The sequence below is a fragment of the Gopherus flavomarginatus genome, chromosome 9 (genome assembly GCF_025201925.1).
Source record: "Gopherus flavomarginatus isolate rGopFla2 chromosome 9, rGopFla2.mat.asm, whole genome shotgun sequence".
NCBI classification, from domain to species: Eukaryota; Metazoa; Chordata; order Testudines; family Testudinidae; genus Gopherus; species Gopherus flavomarginatus.
Window position 1 is genome coordinate 65,187,926 of NC_066625.1, and position 22,367 is coordinate 65,210,292.

The 22,367-nt window shown below is 39.8% G+C and overlaps 1 protein-coding gene across 4 annotated transcripts in view; it reads left to right on the forward strand.

Annotated features, from left to right (window-relative positions):
* The window catches only part of MYO1E (myosin IE), a 160,115-nt gene that overhangs the window by 111,886 nt on the left and 25,862 nt on the right, over positions 1-22,367 (forward strand). For all 4 annotated transcript variants that reach the window (XM_050967908.1, XM_050967910.1, XM_050967907.1 and 1 more), the window contains exons 15-22: positions 503-588; positions 1,305-1,386; positions 3,691-3,797; positions 7,523-7,621; positions 11,834-11,978; positions 18,184-18,298; positions 20,084-20,253; positions 20,805-20,950. In XM_050967908.1, the coding sequence (XP_050823865.1) occupies positions 503-588; positions 1,305-1,386; positions 3,691-3,797; positions 7,523-7,621; positions 11,834-11,978; positions 18,184-18,298; positions 20,084-20,253; positions 20,805-20,950 (950 nt within the window). The remainder of the gene's footprint in view (positions 1-502; positions 589-1,304; positions 1,387-3,690; positions 3,798-7,522; positions 7,622-11,833; positions 11,979-18,183; positions 18,299-20,083; positions 20,254-20,804; positions 20,951-22,367) is intronic.

The following is a 22,367-nucleotide window of genomic DNA, read 5'->3' on the forward strand; positions in this document are numbered from 1 at the left end:
CACTGAAAGCAGAGAGGAAGTGAATTACACAGGAGAAACAGTGAAACTGACTGCATACAAAGTGCTGTCAAATGATGGTGTCCCCCTTAAATCTGGAATAAATGTGCAGGTGTTCTGTTTATTATTTTGTACTAAGTCCTGCTGCATTTCTCCTATTCATGATTTTTTTAACACTGCAGTACTTATTGATTTTATTTAATTACAGAAAACCCTGATTATGCAGAACCTTTGTTGTTGTTGTTTTTCTCTATATGAGATTAAATTTATTGTCAGGCTGTTGCATCTCATTACCCAGCTGCATGATGTTCTTTTTCATTATATTCTAAATACATCAGCTGACATCAGCTAAGTCTTACATGACAAACTCATGAGGCAAATTATATTCAGGGATTTATTGGTTACCACAAATCAGATCAACAGAAAAATCGTGAGGGTTTTAAAATATTGCTTAATTATCAGGTTCTCTACTAAACATCAACATTTGATTTCCACCTTGGCCCAGGTATCCTATGACATGGATGGATTCTGTGAGCGGAATCGGGATGTTCTTTTCATGGATTTGATTGAACTCATGCAGAGCAGTGAGCTGTACGTAGACAAAACTTGTTTAACACTTACACTTTGGGTGACTAGAATGTTGGTTCAAGAGGCCAGTGGCCTGATTCTCCACTGCCTTGCACCATGTGTAGCCATTTACACCTGTGCAAAGTGGTTATAAAACATGACCAGATCAAAATGGTAGCATTTTGTAGCCAGTTTGCACAGATGTGAATGACTATACACGGTGCATGATGCAGTGGGGGGTCAGGCCAAAGGTAGATTAGATATGATCAGTGGGCAGGCTAGATACCGGTCAGAATCTAGCCCTGAATAAGGGCTTCAGGATCTAGTCCAGTGATTTGTAAAGTGCTTTGAAATCAACAGAAGAAAGGTTCTTGGTTAAAGGTACAGAATAGCATTTTTAAATATTGTATATTTTAATTAATAATGTTGATATGTTAACCTTTTTAAAAAAATTAAGGCCATCCACATAATATTCCTTTGAATCTGGGATTTTGTGACCCTTCAGAAATTCATGGGTCTGTGAAAGGGATCGCTGAAAAAGCACTGTCTGCAGATAAAGCTGTTGGAAAATGTGATCTTAGACTGATTTGGTATGGCTGCATTCACAAATTACTGTAAATAATCATGCATAGTCACTAAACCACCAATTTCTACCATGTATCCCTTGATATACTGCAGTGTGCACAGTGCATGGTTGTCCTGTTCTCATATACCAATATGTCTTGCTAATTCTTTTCCAGACCTTTTATAAAGGCTCTATTTCCTGAAAATCTCCAAGCAGACAAGAAAGGCCGCCCAACCACTGCTGGCAGTAAAATTAAGGTATGTTCAGTTTATGCCTCTTGGATATAACTGGTGGAAAGGGTGGGGACAATTTTTCTTGGAGTTAATATTTTTATCTTTGAAAACTTTCCTTTTACAGTAATGGGATCGGCTCAAAGGGGTCTGATGCCCTAGCCTAGATAGAAGGACCAAAAAAAAAAAAAAAAAAGCCCATTTCCCATCTCAGAGACACCTATACAAACAGTCACTAAACATTTTTCTACCCTGTGTGAATTCTGTTTAACTGAATTGATGAGCTAGACCTTGTGACCTCGTCATTAATACTTGCACAATGCTGGAAAATAAATTAGTTGTATGAGTGGTAAATATTTTTATTATGATTATTTAGTAAATTTTTCTATTGAGAACAAGCCCAACTACACTGTATCCAAAATAAGAAATGTGCCTGTACTTCAAAGATAACAGGCCAAATTCCTTACTGGTAAATTGGGAAAGCTCTATTGACATCAGTGGAGGTACACCATTTTACGCCAGCCAAGCATCGGTCCCAGAGTGTTTTGTTTAAAGGTGAATGTTGCATTTGGGAAATATATACAGGTTTTTGCATTGTAACCATTTCAGAATAAAAGTGAAAATTCAGTCAACTTCAGTATTTCAATAAATGTCAAAAAACAAAACAAAAATACCCCAACAGATTCTGCACAACTAACACGCAAAGGAGTAACTTCAAATTAGCAACATTCTTGGGTTTTATGAATGGATAGGGAAGGAGTACTGGAACTTCGCATACACACTGTATACAAAATTACTTTACAACCAGGCCAACTTTATAATTTTCCTCATAACCAAAATAGGAGTTTTGGACAGTGAAAAAGAGTGAAAACCACTTTTTTCATTAAATATTGTATGTACATACCCACACATGCTTATACATTGCATTTGGAAATTATATTTTCCCCCAATTACATATATATAATTTTTTCCCCAAATACAGTATATAACATATGGGTGGGTGTGTGTATTTAACGAAAAAAGTGGTTTTCACTCATTTTAATTGTCCAAAACTCCTAATTTGATTATGAAGAAAATTACAAATCTGGCTCAGTTGTGAAGTAATTTTGTTTCAGCCATCACAACATTTTGCCAGTTTCACTTTATGTGAATCTTTTTGCCCAGCTTTTCTTTGAATTTCTAAAGTGGCAATTGGTGGCAGTGATAGCAGCACTGGCATGTGCATAATAAATGAGCCCCTTCACACAGCTGCATGGTGTCCTACAATTAACTACAGATAGCTTGTCCCTTTACATCCCGGAAGGACGCCAGGACCTGATCCAGTGCTCACTGTAATCAATAAAAAGTGTCCTGTTGACTTCAGTGGACATTGAGTTAGGCTTCAGTGTTCAGATTTCTAGCATATTATTTGAAGATTGACTTGAACCTATGCCCCCCAGATATCAAAGTCCCAAAAATTTGGAAGAGTTTAGATCCTAATCTGAAGTTAGCAATCTCTTGTTAGTATTACTACAGGAAATCTGTTAATAATTTGAATTCTCACTTTTTTCAAATAGATCTTAGTACTTTTGTCTAGAAAGCAATATCAGTCTAACGACACTGCCCCTTTTGTCATATTTCACCTTGACTGTCAAGATCAGCTGAAGCATTCACGTTAACAGCCCCCAGATTTAAATGTGAGGGGCTGGAGACAGGGTGATTTCTTTTAAAAGCCATCAACTCTCAACTCACTCTCCACCCTCAGGGCATTCTACCATGGCAGTATATCTGCTAAAGCCTTTTCTTAGGAGGTGGCTTGGCAATGGGATTGAGTTTCACTGTAGTGGGAGTTGGTGGACTTTGTCAGTGGATGTAAAGTCAGTCTGGTTGTATTAATAATGCATTCAATGTGTACATGTGCCTAGAGATTACAATGGGTATATTTTACAAATCAAATCAATAAGATGGAAGAGTTATCTTTGCTCTATCAAAAAAGGAGAGTTATACAACATAAGAGTGAGAAATAGAAAGATAAAAGTCTGGTAATGTAAAAATAACTCATAGCTTCCATGCTACTGACAGCTGGCCTTCAATTTTTGAGATTTTTAATGGAAACTCCTTGTGAATTTTAACTTTTTTTCCATGTATGTGACTATTTCCATGTAACCCTTTTACAAGGTCAAATTGAGTCTCTCTCTTCTAGACAACCACACCTGTGGCTGACACTTGCTGCATACTATCCAAAGATACTGTGATGGTCAGCGGAGCAGTAGACAACTGACACTTTGAAGAAATATCCTATATAATTTACCTGAATCAGCTCATGTCTAAGTTTTGTTCCTCATTTCACAGAAACAAGCAAATGATCTTGTTGGTACCCTGATGAAATGTACACCTCACTATATCCGCTGCATCAAGCCCAATGAAACAAAGAAGCCTCGAGATTGGGAGGAGAGCAGGTATGAGTTAGCCAAGTATGGGATGGGCAGAGCCAAAGTAATAGTCAAAACAAGGCTTCCTTTGAGCGGCAGAAACAGAGCATTTGTAATCACCCTGCATGCCAGCAAACAGAACTGGATACTCAAGACACAGTACTCGAGAGAATCTTTCAGACTTGGCATATAACCACTTACTCTATGGCCTCTCCTAAACTCTGAGGAAAAACAGTGGTTTCGTTTGATTTAGCATTAGTAATTAATGTGGCTAATCTTAGTCTTTCCCTAGCCAATTATGGATAATCACAATTTACAGAATGTATTTAAGTCACTCCCTTAGTAATTAAGGGCTAAATTTTCAGAACATTACAATAGGATTTACACACCCAAATCCTGTTACACACAAATGGGATGTAGCTTGTAACTTTTGTTTGCTGCTTTGAAAAACAGCTTCTACTAGATAGTTAAAAACCTAGCAGTCTGAGCAGAAGTCACTCTGGGTATGTCCACACTGCGATAAAAAGCCTGTGGCACGGCCACAGCTGGCCCGGGTCAGTGGGCTCAGGCCACAGGGCTATAAAATTTCAGGGTAGACATTTGGGCTCTGGCTGGAGCTCACACTCTGAGACCCCGTTTTCCAAAGATGTGTGTTGTTTTGCCATTGCTGAGGTAATTGGCAATGAAGTACAGGTAAATAGAATACAACACACTATGTGCTACCAGCCCCAGAAGTAAATTGACATCATCTAGCCATATAACTATGAGCACTTTTTCCCAGTTTTTAAAAGGAATGATCTCTCATTCATTAAACTGGATTTTATTGTTATATTCTATCTGTAGTGGTAAAGCCTCAAACACCCAGAAATTCTTTATAGTTGTTAGGGATGTCCCCAAGGAAGGGCAGATCTGCTCATATGCATATCCCTGAGTAAAACTGTAGTCTACAGTTCGTTTCTGTAGTGAAGATTCATGGGACTGACCAAAGGGATTTTTTAGTTTTGCTGTTTTCCTTACATAGTCTTGTGATCTTACTGCTGTGGGAAAGTTCAGTGACACTGGAAATGTAGCATCCAAATGGGTTGAAAGAGCCACAGTGATATTTTGCTGAACAATATTGGTTTGACCTTTGAAAGGAATATCTTCCTGGGGTCATTTAGTCTCTTGCACCACACCACTGCACACATATTTGAAAAATTGTTGTGGCTGCATATCTGATCTGCTTACAATTAACATGTTAATGGACTTCAAAAATATTGTCGTCTTGCTAAAGAAGAAAACTGTGCCCAGGGAAGTCTGTGTTATTCTGTGCTACACAAACCCATGTCGCTCCAGGTTTGTACTTCAGTCGAATAGTTTCAGAAACTGTAGCACTCTGCTTAAGATAGACCTTGTATTAATTCTAAGCTTTAACAGGGTTAATTGCTTATTCCAAAATTTGGGGTGTTTCTTGAAAATGTGTTTTTGTTTCAATTCTGGTACAGCTGCTTGGCCTGAAATTTTTTTGTATTAGCAGAATTCCTAGACCTTGACCCTGCCTGAGGTTGATGCCTGAAGGGAGATTTTTAAGAGTGTCTTTTTCCCAGGAAAAAAGGATGAAAAAGAAATGTTTAAGAAATGTTGTGTTGCTGGACACTGGTACTGGCAGAGTAGTAAGAAAAAGGGAGTTGTATTGATGTTCCACTGCATTATTCCACATGTGAACAGGAGGGAAAGCTATAAACAGGAAAATATATTTTTGAACATCATCTCTCTACTGTTACTGCACCAGGAGCCTTGGAATGGGTACAAAACCTACTTTGGTTCCTTGAACACTAACATTAAAATATACAGCACTTTTTACTGTGAGTTTGAAGTCCAAAAAGCAACTTACATTGCTTAAGGAAACCATTTTTATAAATGTTTATTAAAAATAAAAAATAACTAGAGGGTTTTGTCATTGACAAGATGGGATTTTAAAAAGATAAATTATCCCCCTTTATAGTGTGAGTCATAGAAAAGGAATGTCTTGATTTAATAAAATCAATGGGCAAAACATTCTGTACTTTAGAGGCTTGGAATGAAGCTAAACTTAGAAAATAACTCCAATGAAGCAACAATTGAGAGCAGTGCTTAATTTGTGCAGGGCATCGCTAGGCTTGGCAGTTCATAGCCCAGCACCTTTGAGCTTGTTTCATCAGTTATGAATGTAAAAAAGTTGCTTGAGCTCCAGCACCTCTTTCACTACAAATTAAGCACTGATTGAGAGGTACCAGAATTTGAAATACATCTTTGTAAAGAATGGAAAGATGGTAATCAAAAGATTTTAAAAAATTATATATATATAATTTGAAGAAGCATTTTTTTAATGCAGTGATTTGTTAAATTCACTTTAAAACTTTAGCAGTCCTGTTGTTTCTTATTGCAAGCTATTGAGATTTGGACCTTAAAAAAATAATCAGTCATTTTAATACACACCTCCTTCAACTCTCCGATGTGAATTATAAACATTCAGGAAATTAAGGAAATGCAGAGCAGTAAAGCGGGACTCATACAACAGCAACAAAAGTTCACTGAAAGATAGTCGCTTATTCTGAATTAATATCTAAGCTTTAAAAAGTCCTCTAGCAGTATATACTTTCATTTTTAAATTTAGAAAAATGTAAAATATGCTCCCAAGCTCCAGAAAGGGAGAATGAAGTCCCAAAGAAAAGCCCTTTCTTTTACGTTCTTTTTTCCACTTTGAGATTTAAGGTGAAATCCTCAGCTCCTGGGGAGAACTGAAGTAAAAGGGCTTTTCCTAGAGGAACTGTAGAGCTGTCAGAGGAATGGAGTCTTCTCCTTCATCCCATAGACAAGATACAGAGCACCTCCACAGCCTGCCTACAGCTGTTAAGTTCAGCCTCTGGGACTGGTGCCAGCCTACAGGGCTTGTGGCCATTAGAAATATGCAGTGTTCGGATTGCTGAGCATGCTCCAGCCACTCTTCCAGCCTGCCACAAATCTTCTCTCTGTAATATGACAGAGATAGGAGCCATGGTACCCAGGACACACTGCTCAGCCTCTGCTTTCCAGCCCCTAGTACTCCAGAAGTGTGCTATTTTGGATCTTTGACCATCAAACTTGGCCCTTCTTGCATAGTATTGAGTCTGAATAGCCAAATATAAGAGATTATGTTTAATTTTAAGCTATGTAAAGTGCAGGTGAAAGTTAAAAATTTACAATAAAAGAAAACAGGTTAGTCTCCCATTTTGCCTTCCAATATCATTTCAGTATTTGGGGTATTTATGTAAATCAGCATTTACTTGGCTTTTTTTATGGCCAAGTATTAGAGCTAAGAACTGTGGACTAATCAAGTCTTGAATTATTCATTAGAACTTTAAGCAGAAGGGAAAAAAGAATATTGAAGTAAAATTGGAAAGTTAAAGTTCTGGTTAAGGGACCTCTAAACAAATGAGAACAGGCTTAATCAAGTGCTCATCTTTCCCGAAACTAGGAAAAACTGTAATGAGATAAACTTACAAGGCAAAGGAACAGAACAGCTACAATAACTCCATCCCAGTCTTGCTGGGATCCACATTTTCATTCCACCATGTAGTGACGTACAGTTTGACTATTATTCCCTCTATACTTTGTGTGAGTGAGCACACACACACATGCATGTGGTTCAGAACTAGAGACTTTAAACAGAATATAGAATTGTAAGGATACATATATTCATCAACAGGCTGAAAAGAAAGGGATTATAAATCTCATTGTGTTTTTCCCCACAGGGTAAAGCATCAAGTGGAATACCTAGGGCTGAAAGAAAATATTCGAGTAAGGAGAGCAGGCTATGCGTACAGACGGGTATTCAAAAAGTTTTTGCAGAGGTACAGTATTACAGGAATTGCAGTATTGCTGTACAGTGGTTTGCTACATGGGTGGGGAAAAGAGGAGGAAAGAAAAGCCACAGCCCTGAAAAAGTTTCTAGTTTCTCCCAGTAGCTTTAACTGTGCAATATACAGTTTATATAGAGATTTAAAGGAACAAAGGCTTTTAAAGACAACTTTTTGCCACTGAGAATTATCATGTTCTTCTCTCAACTTACCTCAAGTATCAATTCCTACTGCATTGCTATGAATCCCTCAGAGGTCAGAGTAAAAGTCTATGGGAATAGAGAACTAGCAAAGTGTTCAGCAGAATATGCTCCAGTCTATGAAACCCACACTCCTTTGAATGCCTTATTGTGGGGCTAGCACTGTATTTGTACATTAACATCTATCTCTTTGCTGACTGAGACTCTCTTAAATTAAAGTAATTTCAACCAAATAATAATATATATTCCAGCCTTTGGTGGAATAATTAACACACAACTACCCAGGATCAAATTGAGATATCCTGTGATAGATCAGCAAGCTGTACTTTTTTTTTTTAAACTTCCATCTTGTACTTGAGAATCTAAGCTTTAATTCTAAAATAATAGTTATTGTTGCAAAGGCTGAAATAAGCAGATCACCCAACATTTCCCTCAGTGTCCTCACAGAATCACTCCAGGTAGTGGATAGATCTAAAATAATGAGCATGGGCATCTTGTTTTCATCCATCATAATGAGAGCCTCAGCCCAGAAGAACCGTTCAGTCTCAGTACCATACTCTGGTGCAAAACCAGATTTGCTGGGATCAGGAAAATCCAAGGAATGATTCACCAAGATACAAAATGTTGCTTTCTTTTTGGAAGCAACATTCTTAGTGACAGTGCCCTGGCATGAAGCAGAGTCCTGCCCAGAAACTTCATGATTTTTAGCAGATGTGTCCTCTTTTTTGAAAACAGTGGGCAAAAATTAATTGGGGATGTAGCTCCAGAGAAATCATTAGAATATTTCTAGGGATTAATTTAGCCCCTTTTCTGGAATAATTCATTGTGGAACAATCCTTCACATGATTTAATCTGCTCCCAGTCTTCCAGTAAAATATAAATGTACTTCATATTGTGTTAGCCCACTTCAGAATGTTATGCTAGATAAATACAACTTGGAGAATGAAGCACTTTCTGCTTGCTAGATAGAATAAGCAACCAATAATGCATGTTAAATTTAGTGTCAGCTAGATAATAGCTGAACATTGACCACATATTGGGCCTGTGCAGATTCAAAAATCTCTCTGAATGAGAGATCTGCGCAGTGAAAGCCACACGGCACTTAGGGAAGAAGGTGAACCGATTTCTACTCTTACAGGCAGAGATCCACAGGCAGTCTTAGTCCATGAAACCCCTCTGCAGTAGGATTTAGCTCTTTGCTTCAGTGCAGTTTAACTTCTTGTTATAAGTAAAAATCTTCCTGCACCCTTTCCATTCACAGTTACCTAACATCCAGAACAAGCTCTGTTCTGACATCATGAGTCAGTGTGAGTAAAAGTGGGCTGAGGCATGGGATGGACAGGAAATGCATGTTTGTGCAGTTGTTTTCATTGGGAGCTCCTTGGCAGCTCTGTGTAAGTGGAGATTTCTGGGCTGAATGGACTTTTATGTCTGAAATTTTCATTTGCATGCAAAAAGCCAATGTCACTGAAAAGGCCTGTGTGTTTTAAAGCATAACCAATCCAAGAGCTAAACCCCATATTCCCATATTTAGACATCTGACCTAACTGCTTATTGTGCATTTATAATAGATTTTTTTGGCAGTCATGATTTGGCATTTTTTCAAAGGCATTTTAAACACAGGCTCAGCACTTGTGCCTGAATCACTCTTCCACCTTATATTGCATAGCTCGAAAAGCCCAGACAGAGGGACATTAATACTACTAATTGAAATGGACAGCATTGTAAAATACACAGAGATGTGTTTGAGCAGAGGGCTATGCCACATGGCGATGCACAATGTAATACCACCATATATCATTACATATTATAGAATAATGTGGCTGTCTTGAAATTTTGACACTTCACAACATTCAGTATGTGAAGTGATCATGGTAGATATAACTGAGAGCAAAAAAAAGAGTTTCAAAGTTTTTTTTTAATATAGCTTTGAAGATTACTATTTATATTACAAGTATTTTATTCTCTGATTTCCAGCCCTACCACTCCCCCCAAAAGTGGCTAGAATTTGTTATAAGAAACATGTGTAAGACAAATTCAGAGGGAATATGCAAGATAGTATAACTTAGTTTTTCTTACACTGACTTAGACTCTCCTATATTAAGATTCCTTATGCCTACTTAAGCCCACAATACTGATGAAATTACATGCTGAACAGCCAGAAGAAACTGGAAATTAAGCAGGGTAGGAACCTCTTTAACTTTAACTTACAGCTTTTCTTGCTGCTCCATATAAGTTACACTAATGTTAGACTCCCTGCTGCATCAGGATGGGTGTACCTAGGTATAGGAGTTTTAGAGGGACCTAGTATTGTCCAAGTTTCACCATCTTGCATATTACTTCAGCATTTGACCCTTAAACATTTATAAATAGAGCTGGTCAAGTTAGTCATTACAGATGTAGTTCCTTTTGTTGTTCACAAATTCTCCCAGTTTTCTTCTAGTATGTTTGCTGTTCATGAGTTTTTTCTGAAGTTCGGACAAGTACTTTGCATACTTTGAGTTGTTCACAGTCTATTGCCTGTCACTGTTATTTGTGTTGTGTGGTTTGTCATCTACGTCGCATGGCATCTGATCCCTGTCTGGGAAATGTTTTATACAGAAGAACAATGAAAAATGACCTTTTCTAATAAATAACCATTTGTGCAGTTTCAGGGTCTGGAAACATTGTCACTAACACCCAGAAGCTGCCTCAAGGAACTCAGGAGTCATAGTGAACCAAACTCAACACTTTATCACTGATTTTTCCCCCTCGCTATTCAAATAGTTCCACTAATAAACACGGATTTACACTGTACCCCAGCATGTCTGGCAGGCCTCAGCAAAACAAAGCTGTGATAAGGTGTCCAAAATAGAGATGAATATAAGATTGATTTTTGGGGGTAATCGTCTGCAGCTCTAGCTTCCAGTCTAGTTCACAAAGCAGCCCAAAAGTGCTTCAGAAGTTACTTATCCACAGGCATGCTAAAAAGCCTAGCTCATCGGTGGACAGTAAAACAGGAAAGCATTGTGACTCTGCCCTCGTCGGTTCCAAACCCCATATTTCTATCTAGTTAACCCTTAGAAAACTGGGCAGTTCCCACGTTGTTGTAACCTGGGAATTAGCTAATTTCCAAGGTTTAAGGAGGATGCTATGGGTCTTCATGCCATGGGGAAAAGAGGCCAGCAGTGAATCCCACCCTGCCCTGCCTCTTTCCTTCCCTGAACTACCACTTCTCCTGTGGCTGGTTCTCTCAGGCAGGAGCTGCCAGTCCCTGTTACTGGGATCCGTGTTCTCCCTCACGCTACAAAACAGCGGGGTGGTACTGAGATACTCATCCAAGGAACATCATTCCCCACCTACTATATGCCTAGTCTGTTCTCTATTACAGCACTTCCCTCCCACCTCATATTCTTGTTATGGCCAGTTACAAAGCACCCCCGTCTTGAGCAGGTGGCCATCATCACAGTCCCTCCCCACCCTCCTGAAGGGCTCTCTGCTCGAGAGCAGGCCAGCTGCTGACAGTAGCTGGGCTGGGAGAGTGAGGCTGGCTACTAGCTTAGAAATTAGAGATTCTTCACAAATAGCCTTAACAAGGATTAGAAGAGGGGGACAGAGAAGGGTTGGAATGGGAAACAGGCCCTGTGTTTGGGGAGGAATCAGTGAGGTGCCAAGGATGAGTTACTGATTACCTCAGTATAAATACTGCTGATGAACCTATTTGTCCTGAGATTGTCAAGGGATAAGGAAGCAAAGCTTCATGTATGTGTTTTAGTCACCTACTATTGGTTTAGGGAGACTGGAAAAGTTGGTACCAAGGACATTCATACTGGAAAGTACCACCTTTGTTAAAGTGAAAACCTATAAATTTGTGTGTCCTTCCACAATCCCTTTCATAAGCACTGTGACAACACAGAACAGAGGGGCCAACCTTAGGGGCAGTACTGGCTGAGAGCCAGTGGCATTCTCCTGCTGTGTGTGTGATACCAAGTTTTAATATTTTTCTTCTCTCTTACTGCTGTCTCAGATATGCCATTCTGACCAAAGCAACCTGGCCTTCCTGGAAAGGAGATGAGAAAAAGGGGGTTCTCCACCTGCTCCAATCAGTCAATATGGACCCTGATCAATACCAGCTTGGGAAAACTAAGATCTTTATCAAAGCTCCAGAGTCTGTGAGTATGACTGATCCGGAGTCTTTGCGCATGGCACAATTTGGTTGGTGTAGGTACGGTTCTGTCTTCTCCAGCTGTGCAAGAGGCCTTTGCAGGCAGGACCTGAGAGGGCTGGAATAACATCATTCTAGCCAGGCTCGACAGGTCACACAGTTCTGCTCTGAGGATGGAGGCAAGATTTACAGGTGCATTTATAGTGGGTGCAATATGTAATAAGGCTGCTGAATGACTACTCATAACACAGTGAACATGAGAAAGTCTTCCTAAGGAAGGCAAGGTCGGATGCAAGGATACTTTGGAAAGGGGGCTCCATTGCATAGCACATAAGGGTTACATGGGACATGGCTTGCACTTAATTATTTGTATGAGAAATTGTAATATGTGGGAGAGTGATGCTATGAAAGCATATGTGTAACCATTAAAACAAGAAATAAAGCAACTATTATTTGATCAAGCACAAACTTAACTAATGAAGGGTAGAGTCAGCATTGAGAAAATGCCCAAAATATTGTGGAGGAGAAATTGTTTTGTATTTACTAGACCAGCATCAAATGTTCTGGCATGACTGAGATTTGAGAGCTGACACCATGTGAGCATTAGAGAGCTGGACTATTTATCCCAATACTTGATGAACTCTTGTTGAAAAAAAATCAAGTTCAACCACTTCTGTTGAAAATATTTTTCTTCTTTTTACATTTGTTATTCAAAAAAGATCCTTAGTGGGAAAACGTATCCCGTTCAGCGTCATGTAGTCCTTTTCAGTCTTGAGACAGTTAGACTTTTGGAACAGAGTCACATTGATTAGCGATGGAAAAAGACCTATTGGCTCACTGATCCAACACCTATTGAAGTCAAGTGAAGCTTTAGATGACTCATTTAGGCTTATATTTTGTTTCTCTCAAAATAAAAGGAGGCATGTGATTGTTATGGGGGGAACATTTGATTTGCTATGAGGGAGTGTGAAAGGAACTGACCATGTAATGAATACATTCATTTTTATTAAAGAATTTCTCTTGTATTTTTGTTTCACAACTTCATCTTACAGTGCCCAGCACTTTTTTTATCTTAATGTTTTTATTACATGAGGGAGAGTGTGACTTTGGCCTTAAATTACAGCTGTTGGGCTGCTTTGCTTTGCTATACTGCAATTAGTATGACTGTTAGCAAAAAAAACAAAACAAAAAAGTGGTATGTGCTGACAGGATGCAACATCAGTAATGTTGCTATAACCTAAAGTGCACTGTCTAAGGGTGTGACCATGCCCTCACTGAAGTTGATTGAAGTTTTGCTATTGACATAGGCAGAAGTCCTGGAGCCTGTGTGCTGAAATCCTATCTAGTACTTGCATTATTGTGAAGGGACTTTTATAAGCTTTCTGTAGATGGGGAGTTGCCAGCTAACTGTGAAGTAAGGTTTTATGAATGGCAAACAGGAGGCCATTTCCATTACACACCTGAATAAATAACTGTCTTCACGTATAAGGGAAAGTGAGACCCAGAGAAAATGGTTTGTTTTAGATTGTGGTTTTCTTTGTTTAATATCAATATGTACGACACCTCACTTTATAGCATTTCTAAATCTTTGCAAGATTTCAGGAGCCAAACTGAACAAAAGGTTTCTTAACATCTGAGTCTGCTGCTCGATCTCATCATTCTTACTGTTTTTCAGGGATCTATTATTGGCTGCTTGAAACAAACTGCTCATGGCAGTTTAACAAACAGCAGCAAGAGACAGTCAGCACCAATCTGGACAATATTTTTGTGATTTAATTATGCTATAGTTAGGTGGGTGGTCATGCTGATGATAAAACCAGCACTAACAAAGTAGAATTTTTCTCCTATAAAAAGGCAGCCTTCTAACAACAAAATTTACAGTGCCATAAATTGATGCAGTGAAATATGTTATATTCCATGACAATTACGAAAATTATTCTACTGAATAATTCTAGTAAATCAGGTCTGTAAATCTGTCTGGATAAAAACAAATACTCTTTCAGCCTCCTATGAGCATTATCCAGAATCTGATTAAAAAAAATAATTTCTGAGCCTATGATAGGTGTTTCCTCTGAGCCCCACTGAGAAAAAGGAACCATCCCAAGGATTTTGGATTATGTCCATTTCACTCATATGCTTTCATTTATTCTTCTGGGTCCTGGATTAGCCTATCTAGAATATGTCATAAGAATCTAATTTTGTGGGTGACTGGTATATGGTTATTTCTGGGTTTTGTACTTGCATACAGGATAGGATAACCAGATATTAAGTGTGAAAAATCGGGATGGAGTGGGGCAGGAGGTAAAAGGGTCCTATAAAAGACAAAGTCCCTAATATCAGGATAATCCCAATAATATTGGGACATCTGATCATCCTAAGAAGGAGACATACATTTCTGACAGGATAGCGCCTAAGGTACCAACTACTACATCTTCTGTAATTATTTTTTGTGATGTAACCTCTTGTGTTTTTAAGTTATACCATGAATGGTTCATGACATCGCACTGACATTTAAGGCTGTAATTTAGGAGGCTACGTTAGGTTACCCACACATCATACATGGAGAGAGAAAAAAAAAAGGAGAGAAACTATAATTCCTCACAGTATGTCTCAAAATGTAAAAGTCACTGTCAGCTTTTATATCCTATTCTATTTACAGCTATATACGTAGAGTTGAGGAGGGTATTTTTTATGTTTATGGGCATGATCCAATACAGAATAATCAATCGCGGGGGCTGTCTGTTCTTTATTAAAACTATCAGGTTAATGCATTTTAGTGTGAGTTCAGTGTTTGGGTGGGGGGGTTTTAATTTCACACACAGCTTTGAGGCACTAAATAGTTAAGACGCACAGAAGTAAAACTCATTTCTAAAAGGAGTGTGGCAACATTTCTTTCTTTTTTTTGTACTGAAGCACCACATTAAGGTACCTCATTTCTACATATAAATTGAAAATTTTTCTTTTCTGCCCACATCATTTCAGTACCCACAAAACAAACCTTGACTGCACTCTTTAAAATGGATTTAGTGTTTGCATTTTTAAAGCACAGCTCTCCCTGTGTTACATGTCAGAAGTTTGGGGGAAGAGATGGTGTTCTAATATTTTAAATATGCTTCTTTTGCATTTCACTAACATAAACCACTGAGGTTGTCACCACCACAGGAACCTCTTGACATTATCCTGGTCCCAAATACAAAATCTCTATCAGGCTTGAGTCTAATCCACAATACATGATCACACAATTGCATTATATCTTGGCAAATGGGCCATTGTCCGAATCTCTGCTTGGATTTAAACCCAAGACTTGCTCTGTGTCAGCAGCAATGGTAGTATGTCAAGTATTGATTCTGACAATGAAAATATTAAACATGCACTGCTAATATCAGTCCCTTCAGTTTTTTTAATCAGATATGAAACCTGTTAGACAGGCAAGACCCAATTTTAACCATATGATGAGCTGCAAAGCTTATGTTAAAATTAATGTGAAGAGTAGAAGTAGCCATTATGATCATCTAAATGTGACCTGCTGCATAAGACAGGCTGTAGAATTTCATCCAGTAATTCCTGCATCAAGCGATGTTTGGACTAGAGCATATCTTTGAGGAAGAGCTAGGATTGTGTGTTTTCTTTGCAACACAGCTGATATCACAAGGACCTATCCTGTTTTTTCAGATATTATGCTTTAGAGGAAAAACAAACTGAAAACCATGCTTCAGTGTGAAACTTTTGAGCTACTGTTTTTACACACAGCCCTTCAAGTGATTACATTTATGCATTTGGCAACATTTTATGTAGTCGGTTTTACTGTTTTCTTAATGCTTAGTTCCACTTCCAGACCATGGCAACATCACTCCCATGCACTATTCAACACCCAGAACATCCCTGCAGTTCTGAGGAGTTTAGAGACTGGGAGGACATATCTCAGTGCTGCTGCTGAAGAAGAAGCTGGCAGACAGGCAGCCATATGTACAGAGAAGTGGCAGTGATGCTTTTAGACCTGCCTATTGTCTCTTGCAGAAAAGCCCCTTATAACAGAGGCAAGTGATCTGAAAACCCCTCCTAAATTATAATTAATCTTCCCAATTATTTGACTGGTATCATTTTAAAACTTGCTCCTTTCTCAGTGGATTTTTCTTTAAGACCATCTTCCCATCCTAGGTTTTGTGTAAAAGCTTTATGTTTACCATATGATTTCACTTTGGTAGCTCTAGCTACTTTGCTGAACATGCAGAAAAGATCTGTTTGCTTTAAAACCCACATTGGATTACATTGGATAAGCATGACATTATTTTTCTTTTGGTAACGTCCACGGTTTCAAACCCCATGACTTCGAAAAACATACATGCAAGCCAGCTAATTTTTTAAAATAATATCTTTTATGGAATTAAAACAGCCAACAGTACACTGGGAATTGGCAGCTTTTTGCCCCCCTTAGGTTATATTTTAAGCATTTTTTATGAAATTTCCTAATTCGTGCTGGGAAGCAAAAAGGAAATTTAGAGTCTTTGGTTTTCTCTCTCAGAAAACAACAGTGTCATGAGAAATTCCAGCAGACTTTTCTAAGAAACACCCTGCAAAGAGTGCAGACACTACGCTCATGCCATATATTCCTTCTCCACTCACATCTCCCCACCCAACTTTATCTTTGCATCTTTATGATTTATATATATACACACAGAGTTAAGAATTCCTAGGATATTATAAAATCCTATTTCCTTATCAAGGGTCTAACTTCCAATGTGCTATAACTAACATATAGCACACTGTTACTTATTTTTTAAAAAAGTGCACTTGTTAGTGAACATGAGAGTAGGGGCAGCGCTACCATTTAGGCAGCCTAGGCAATCGCCTAGGGCACCAGAATAAATGGTGGGTGCCGTTTTGCCAGAAGGGGCGGCACGCGGCTCCAGTGGAGCTGCCGCAGTGGTGCCTGCGGAGGGTCCGCTGGTCCGCGGCTCCAGTGGAGCTGCTGCAGTCGTGCCTGCGGACGGTCGGCTGCTCGCGCGGCTCCAGTGGACCTCCCGCAGGCACTCCCACTGGAGCCACGGAGCACCGGACCCTCCGCAGGCACCACTGCGGCAGCTCCAGCAGAGCCGCGGGACCAGCGCACGGGGCGGCGAAATTGCCGTCCACCTAGGGCGCTCAAACCCCTAGCTCCAGTCCTGCATGAGAGGCATACCTACCACATACCTAGGTCAGCATACGCTTATCTGAACTTAAGACACCATTCCATAAATCCAAGGTTTTGCTTTCTATTCCTGCAAACAACTTAACTCCTCAAGCACATCCTATGAACTGAAAGCTTACGGAGCTCTGACGTGGTAAATGGGAAATCTAACTAAAATGGTAAATCTTTAGTTTATAATTATATAAGTGGCATGTAATTTCTTTTGTATGGATTGCCAAGAAAATAGTATTTCAGAACACAACAACGAGGTAACTTCAAGAACTTCTGGACATAGCATACAAGGAAATTTCCCAGAGACCCCCTAAAACCTTGCCAAGGAACAGTATGTTATGCACAGATTCTTTGATCTGGATCCAAGCCATGTCTGGCAGGGAACCTAGAGCCCCGAGTAACTTGGACCCACAGAACCATCCAAGGGGCTTCCAACACTGAAGAAGAGTGTAACCAAGAAGTACAAGGAGTTTGAAATTCAGACTTGGACAGGACAGGAGCTAGTATTTATTCACCCTCTGATGCCTCCTGTATGTGAAACGAGAGGGCAGTATCAAGTTATGCACCCATTATGACATGTTATCTAAGACAAGACCAGCCCCCTCCTATACTCTGGCAATGCCATGCCCAGATTCAGCCAAGAAGCAGCAAATGGTAGGAGGGCAGGTCATGTAGTATGACTGAGCAGGGCCCACTAGAGAATCACAGCCTAAAGTTGCGATAGGAGTGCTGCAGGGAGAAAAGACTATCCCTATTCACCATCCTCCAGACTTTGGCAGCAGGAGTAGGGGGTAGACTGTGCATGAGCCATTGTTGCCCACATCACCATCAGAGGACACTTCTTCCTTTCCCTGCAAGATCTTTCATTCCCAGTCTGATGTTGAGCCCACTGACAGTGCTAGTAAGGCACTCTTGGGTCTGGAGTGTAACAAATAGGTGGCATCCATGGAGGTTGAAAGTGAAATGTGGATTTTTTTCAAGCTCACTTATTCCTCATCTAATGTGTTTGATCCATTTTCCTCTTTATCTGTAGCTGTTTTTGCTTGAAGAGATGAGAGAACGGAAGTATGATGGATATGCTCGGGCAATCCAGAAGGCATGGAGGAAATACATGGCCAGGAAGAAGTATGTACAAATGAGAGAAGAAGGTATGTCTTTAATTCTAATGCTGTAGGAGCTACATGAACTATCCCAGAGCCAGAAACAGAGCATGATTCAAATGAGCAAAGTAATATCTCCCATCCTGGAGTGCAAACTCTTGCATTGCTTTGTTTGAAGTTGAGTGCATTTTGCTAACAATTTGAAGTGGTAGGGATAGAGGTTATCTAGTAGTTAGGGAGAGAGCTTCCCACAGCTAAACAGAAGCTGGGACCTGGGACTAATACAAATTCAGTCCTAGAGTTGGTCATGTTTTATTGCCTTCTACAAGCTCTTAGCTTTAAACCAAAGGTGAAGCATGCATGTTTTGAAAAATGTCTGATTCTTATTAGAAAACAAGTCTGTTATGATGGTAGAGAACTTTGAGTAATAATTCAGGTTTTGGGGATTGGTACTATATATAGATACTGTTTCACTTCCAGGGACAAATCTTGCTAAACATATAGTTCTACAGTAACTCCTCACTTAAAGTCGCCCAAATTAACATTGTTACGTTGCCGATCAATTAGACTATTAGAGAACATGCTCATTTAAAGTTGTGCAGTGCTCCCTTATAACGTTGTTTGGCAGCCGCCTGATTTGTCCACTGCTTGCAGGAAGAGCAGCCCTTGGAGCTAGCTTCCGGGGGCTTGGAACCAGGGTGAACTGGCAGCCCCCCTGTCAGCTCCCGGTTTCCCTAAGTTCCCTGTGCTGCAGCCGCCCAGCAGGCTATCAGTTGCTGGCAGTTCAGCTGTCCCTCCCCCCACTGCCATGTGCTGCCTCTGCCCTCTCCCTTGGAGCTGCTCCCTGGAGCCTCCTACTTGCTGGGGGATGGGGTGGGGCGGAGGAGGGGGAGAGGAGGGCTAATGTCAGGATGTCCCCCTCCTCCCTGCTCCTTCATCCCACTTACCCCATCTCCATAGAGCAGGAGGCGGGACAGGACAGGGTCAGGATGGAGGGAGCTTGCAGCGGCTGTCTCAACTTGCTGATCTACTTAAAAAGCAGTGTACTTAGAGTGGGGTCAGTGTACTTAGAGGCAATGTGCATTTCTTTCTCACACGGTGTGTGTCTCTGCCTGCCTTGCTGTCTTCCTTCCCTCCATTCTTGCTGTCTTATAGAGTATGAGGCTACATTAACAACAGTGGGTTAACCCTTGAGGCCTCAGCCGATTGCTAGTTCATCATTTAGCAGTAAGACATTCCCTAGGAATTATCCTATCCTCTTCCACCCTTGGACTCCACCAACCTGCACAATCATCATTGGTGTGTGCCAGTATTAAATTGTTTGTTTAAAACTTATAGTGTGTCTGTGTGTGTGTATAGTCTTTTGTCCGGTGAAAAAAATTTCCCTGAAACCTAGCCCCCCTATTTACGTTAATTCTTATGAGGAAATTGGATTTGCTTAACATTGTTTCACTTAAAGTCGTATTTTTCAGGAACATAACTACAACCTTAAGTGAGGAGTTACTGTACAACATTTTTTTTTTTTTTGGCAATTGCTCTTAGAGATAGTTTCACAGAGATCAGGTTTGCATCAGAACTTCCCCAAATTCTGAAGGCGGTTCTCCATTCTGGACAAAGTGTTTAAATAGGTACGGCTTTCAAAGCAAAACATCTGCCTGTCAAAAGGATTACCAGCTTAAACAGTGCCTTTTTTCACCTGCCAGACAAATATATTTGCCTAAATTTTCTTCTAATGTTAAGCTCCTCTTGAAGCCTCGTGAGCTCTTTCTATTCATGAATTTAGAAAGTTCTTTGGTTAGCAGTATTTATTAATGTACTCTTTTGGTGTTCAAGCCTCAGATCTGTTGCTGAACAAGAAAGAGAGAAGGCGAAACAGCATCAACAGGAACTTTATTGGGGACTACATAGGCATGGAGGAGCATCCAGAGTTACGTCAGTTTGTAGGGAAACGGGAGAAGATTGATTTTGCAGACACGATTACTAAATATGACAGACGGTTTAAGGTATGGTTTCAAAAAAACCTCCTGATCCTCAGTCTAGTCATGGTGTCTAAGTTATGGAGCAGTGTTTTTTAAGAACTCCCTTTAAAGGAAACTCCACCATTCTTGGAAAACCTCAGTTTCTGACTGTAAATACGGTATAGAGCAGTTCCATGCAACCTAAGATTTCAGATCTGAAGGAAAACTATCACTCTTGGGACTAATGGATAGAGGATGCCATCACATTCTTTAGCCATCGTCCATGTTACATCATTTTCATACTTTCTATCCCAAGGACAGAGTGGGCTGTGTCAGATGCTGGGTAGAAAGTGGTGTTGGAATTAAGAAATAGAGAATAGGGAGCAAAGCTATATCTTTATCTAAATGCAATCCAAGCTGAATAACATTCACTCACTTCTCTACATCCTCCTTCCCCTGCTCCCCCAAGCAAAATAAAGCTGGTACATTGTGTATCTGTGGCACATTCATGTGCTTCTAATTTGGCTAATTTCAGGTGCCTATGTATTTTGATGATGCTGTACATTTATATTTTTTCAAATCATTTCACATTTCAGGGTGTGAAGCGAGACCTTGTCCTCACCCCAAAGTGCATATATCTGATTGGGCGTGACAAGGTGAAGCAGGGGCCAGAAAAAGGCCTGGTGAAGGAGGTGTTAAAGCGGAGGATTGAGGTGGAAAGACTTCTTTCTGTTTCCCTAAGGTTAGTGCCTGGCCAGGTTCTTTCTGCTGGCAGAGACAAAAATTAATGGAGGCAAGGGGACTGGCAGTTCTGAAACCATTCTTACTAATATGCCAGCTACAGGAGTACACACACTTACATTTACACACAAACACATGTGGATTTTCTGAGTACCTGTTAAAGTGGTGCAATCAGTAGTTCTTTTACAGGAGTTCTTAGTTTGGCCCATGGCTTCCCAGAAAAATGTTCTTCACCTGCATTATCAATCATAATTAACATTAAGAGGTGGTAATGACTTTTGACCCAGACTTCTCTCTTAGAAGTAATTCCTAATGCTTTTTTAGTATATTTTGGGAGAGTCCTACTTCCTAGAGGGCTGCAAGAAAAGCTTGCTGGAGTGATGTTCTCTCTGGCCATTCTACAGTGCTGGTTAGGCTGCTAAGTACTTCTGCTGACTGAGGGCCACACACATTCCCAATTACAGGAAATAGCTTCTGTGGTCACATAATTCTTAGTAACCACTTCCAGGTGACTCAGTATAAAACAGCAAGAAACTGCACATCAGACAAATGGATTCCCATGTAAAACACCTCCACCCTCACAGAAGGAGAGAACAAAGTCTCCTGCCATCTTTGTATTTGTTATCACATTGTGCCAGTGCTGGCATTTGATTGACATTCAGTACTCAATGATATAGAACCATCTGCTTAGGGCAATAAGTGGAGTTAAATATTAAACTAAAGTAATTATTTTTAAAATATTCCCATACTTAAGTATTATAGGTTGATAACTAAAAGTAAACTTTTGAAATACATGTTTATAAATACCTGTCTCATACTAGCTCTGTGTAAAATGTGCCAGCTCACTCTATGGCATTTCTAAGCAGATAAGTTAACACCTGCTGGTCCTGTTCTTTTCCACTGCATTTTCAAAGCCAGCCTGTATTGTTTTATTTGTCACACATTTATAACAGAATTGCAACCATGAACGGCTACAGTAATAGGTGTTGGCTGGACGTTAGAGCAAAGTCTCTAATTCTGGTGCCTGAAAACTCAACTGAGTGAGGGTCCTGAAAATGACTACATCCAGACACTCAGACTAGCACCCTAGTACTCTGTGTTTGCAGCTGTACTGAGTAAGCTAAAAAGAAGCCTGCCTCCAGACTGTCAACTCAGTAAGAGTGGTTACACCCATTACCTCAGATGAAAGCAGACCTTTCTGTAGATAAACCAAATCTGATCAATTCAGAACTCTATATTTATTATATTGAAGTTATATTTAATGAGGCTTTGGCCATGAGTTGTCAGTGTGCTGTTATCGTAAACCAATGCTAGTGGCTTCCAAAAAAATCAGAAATTACGTGGCATAAGACTGTCACCAGATTTTAAAAAATAAATATAGTGAGGGTTTTTGTTTTTTTTTTAATGTTTTCATTTTA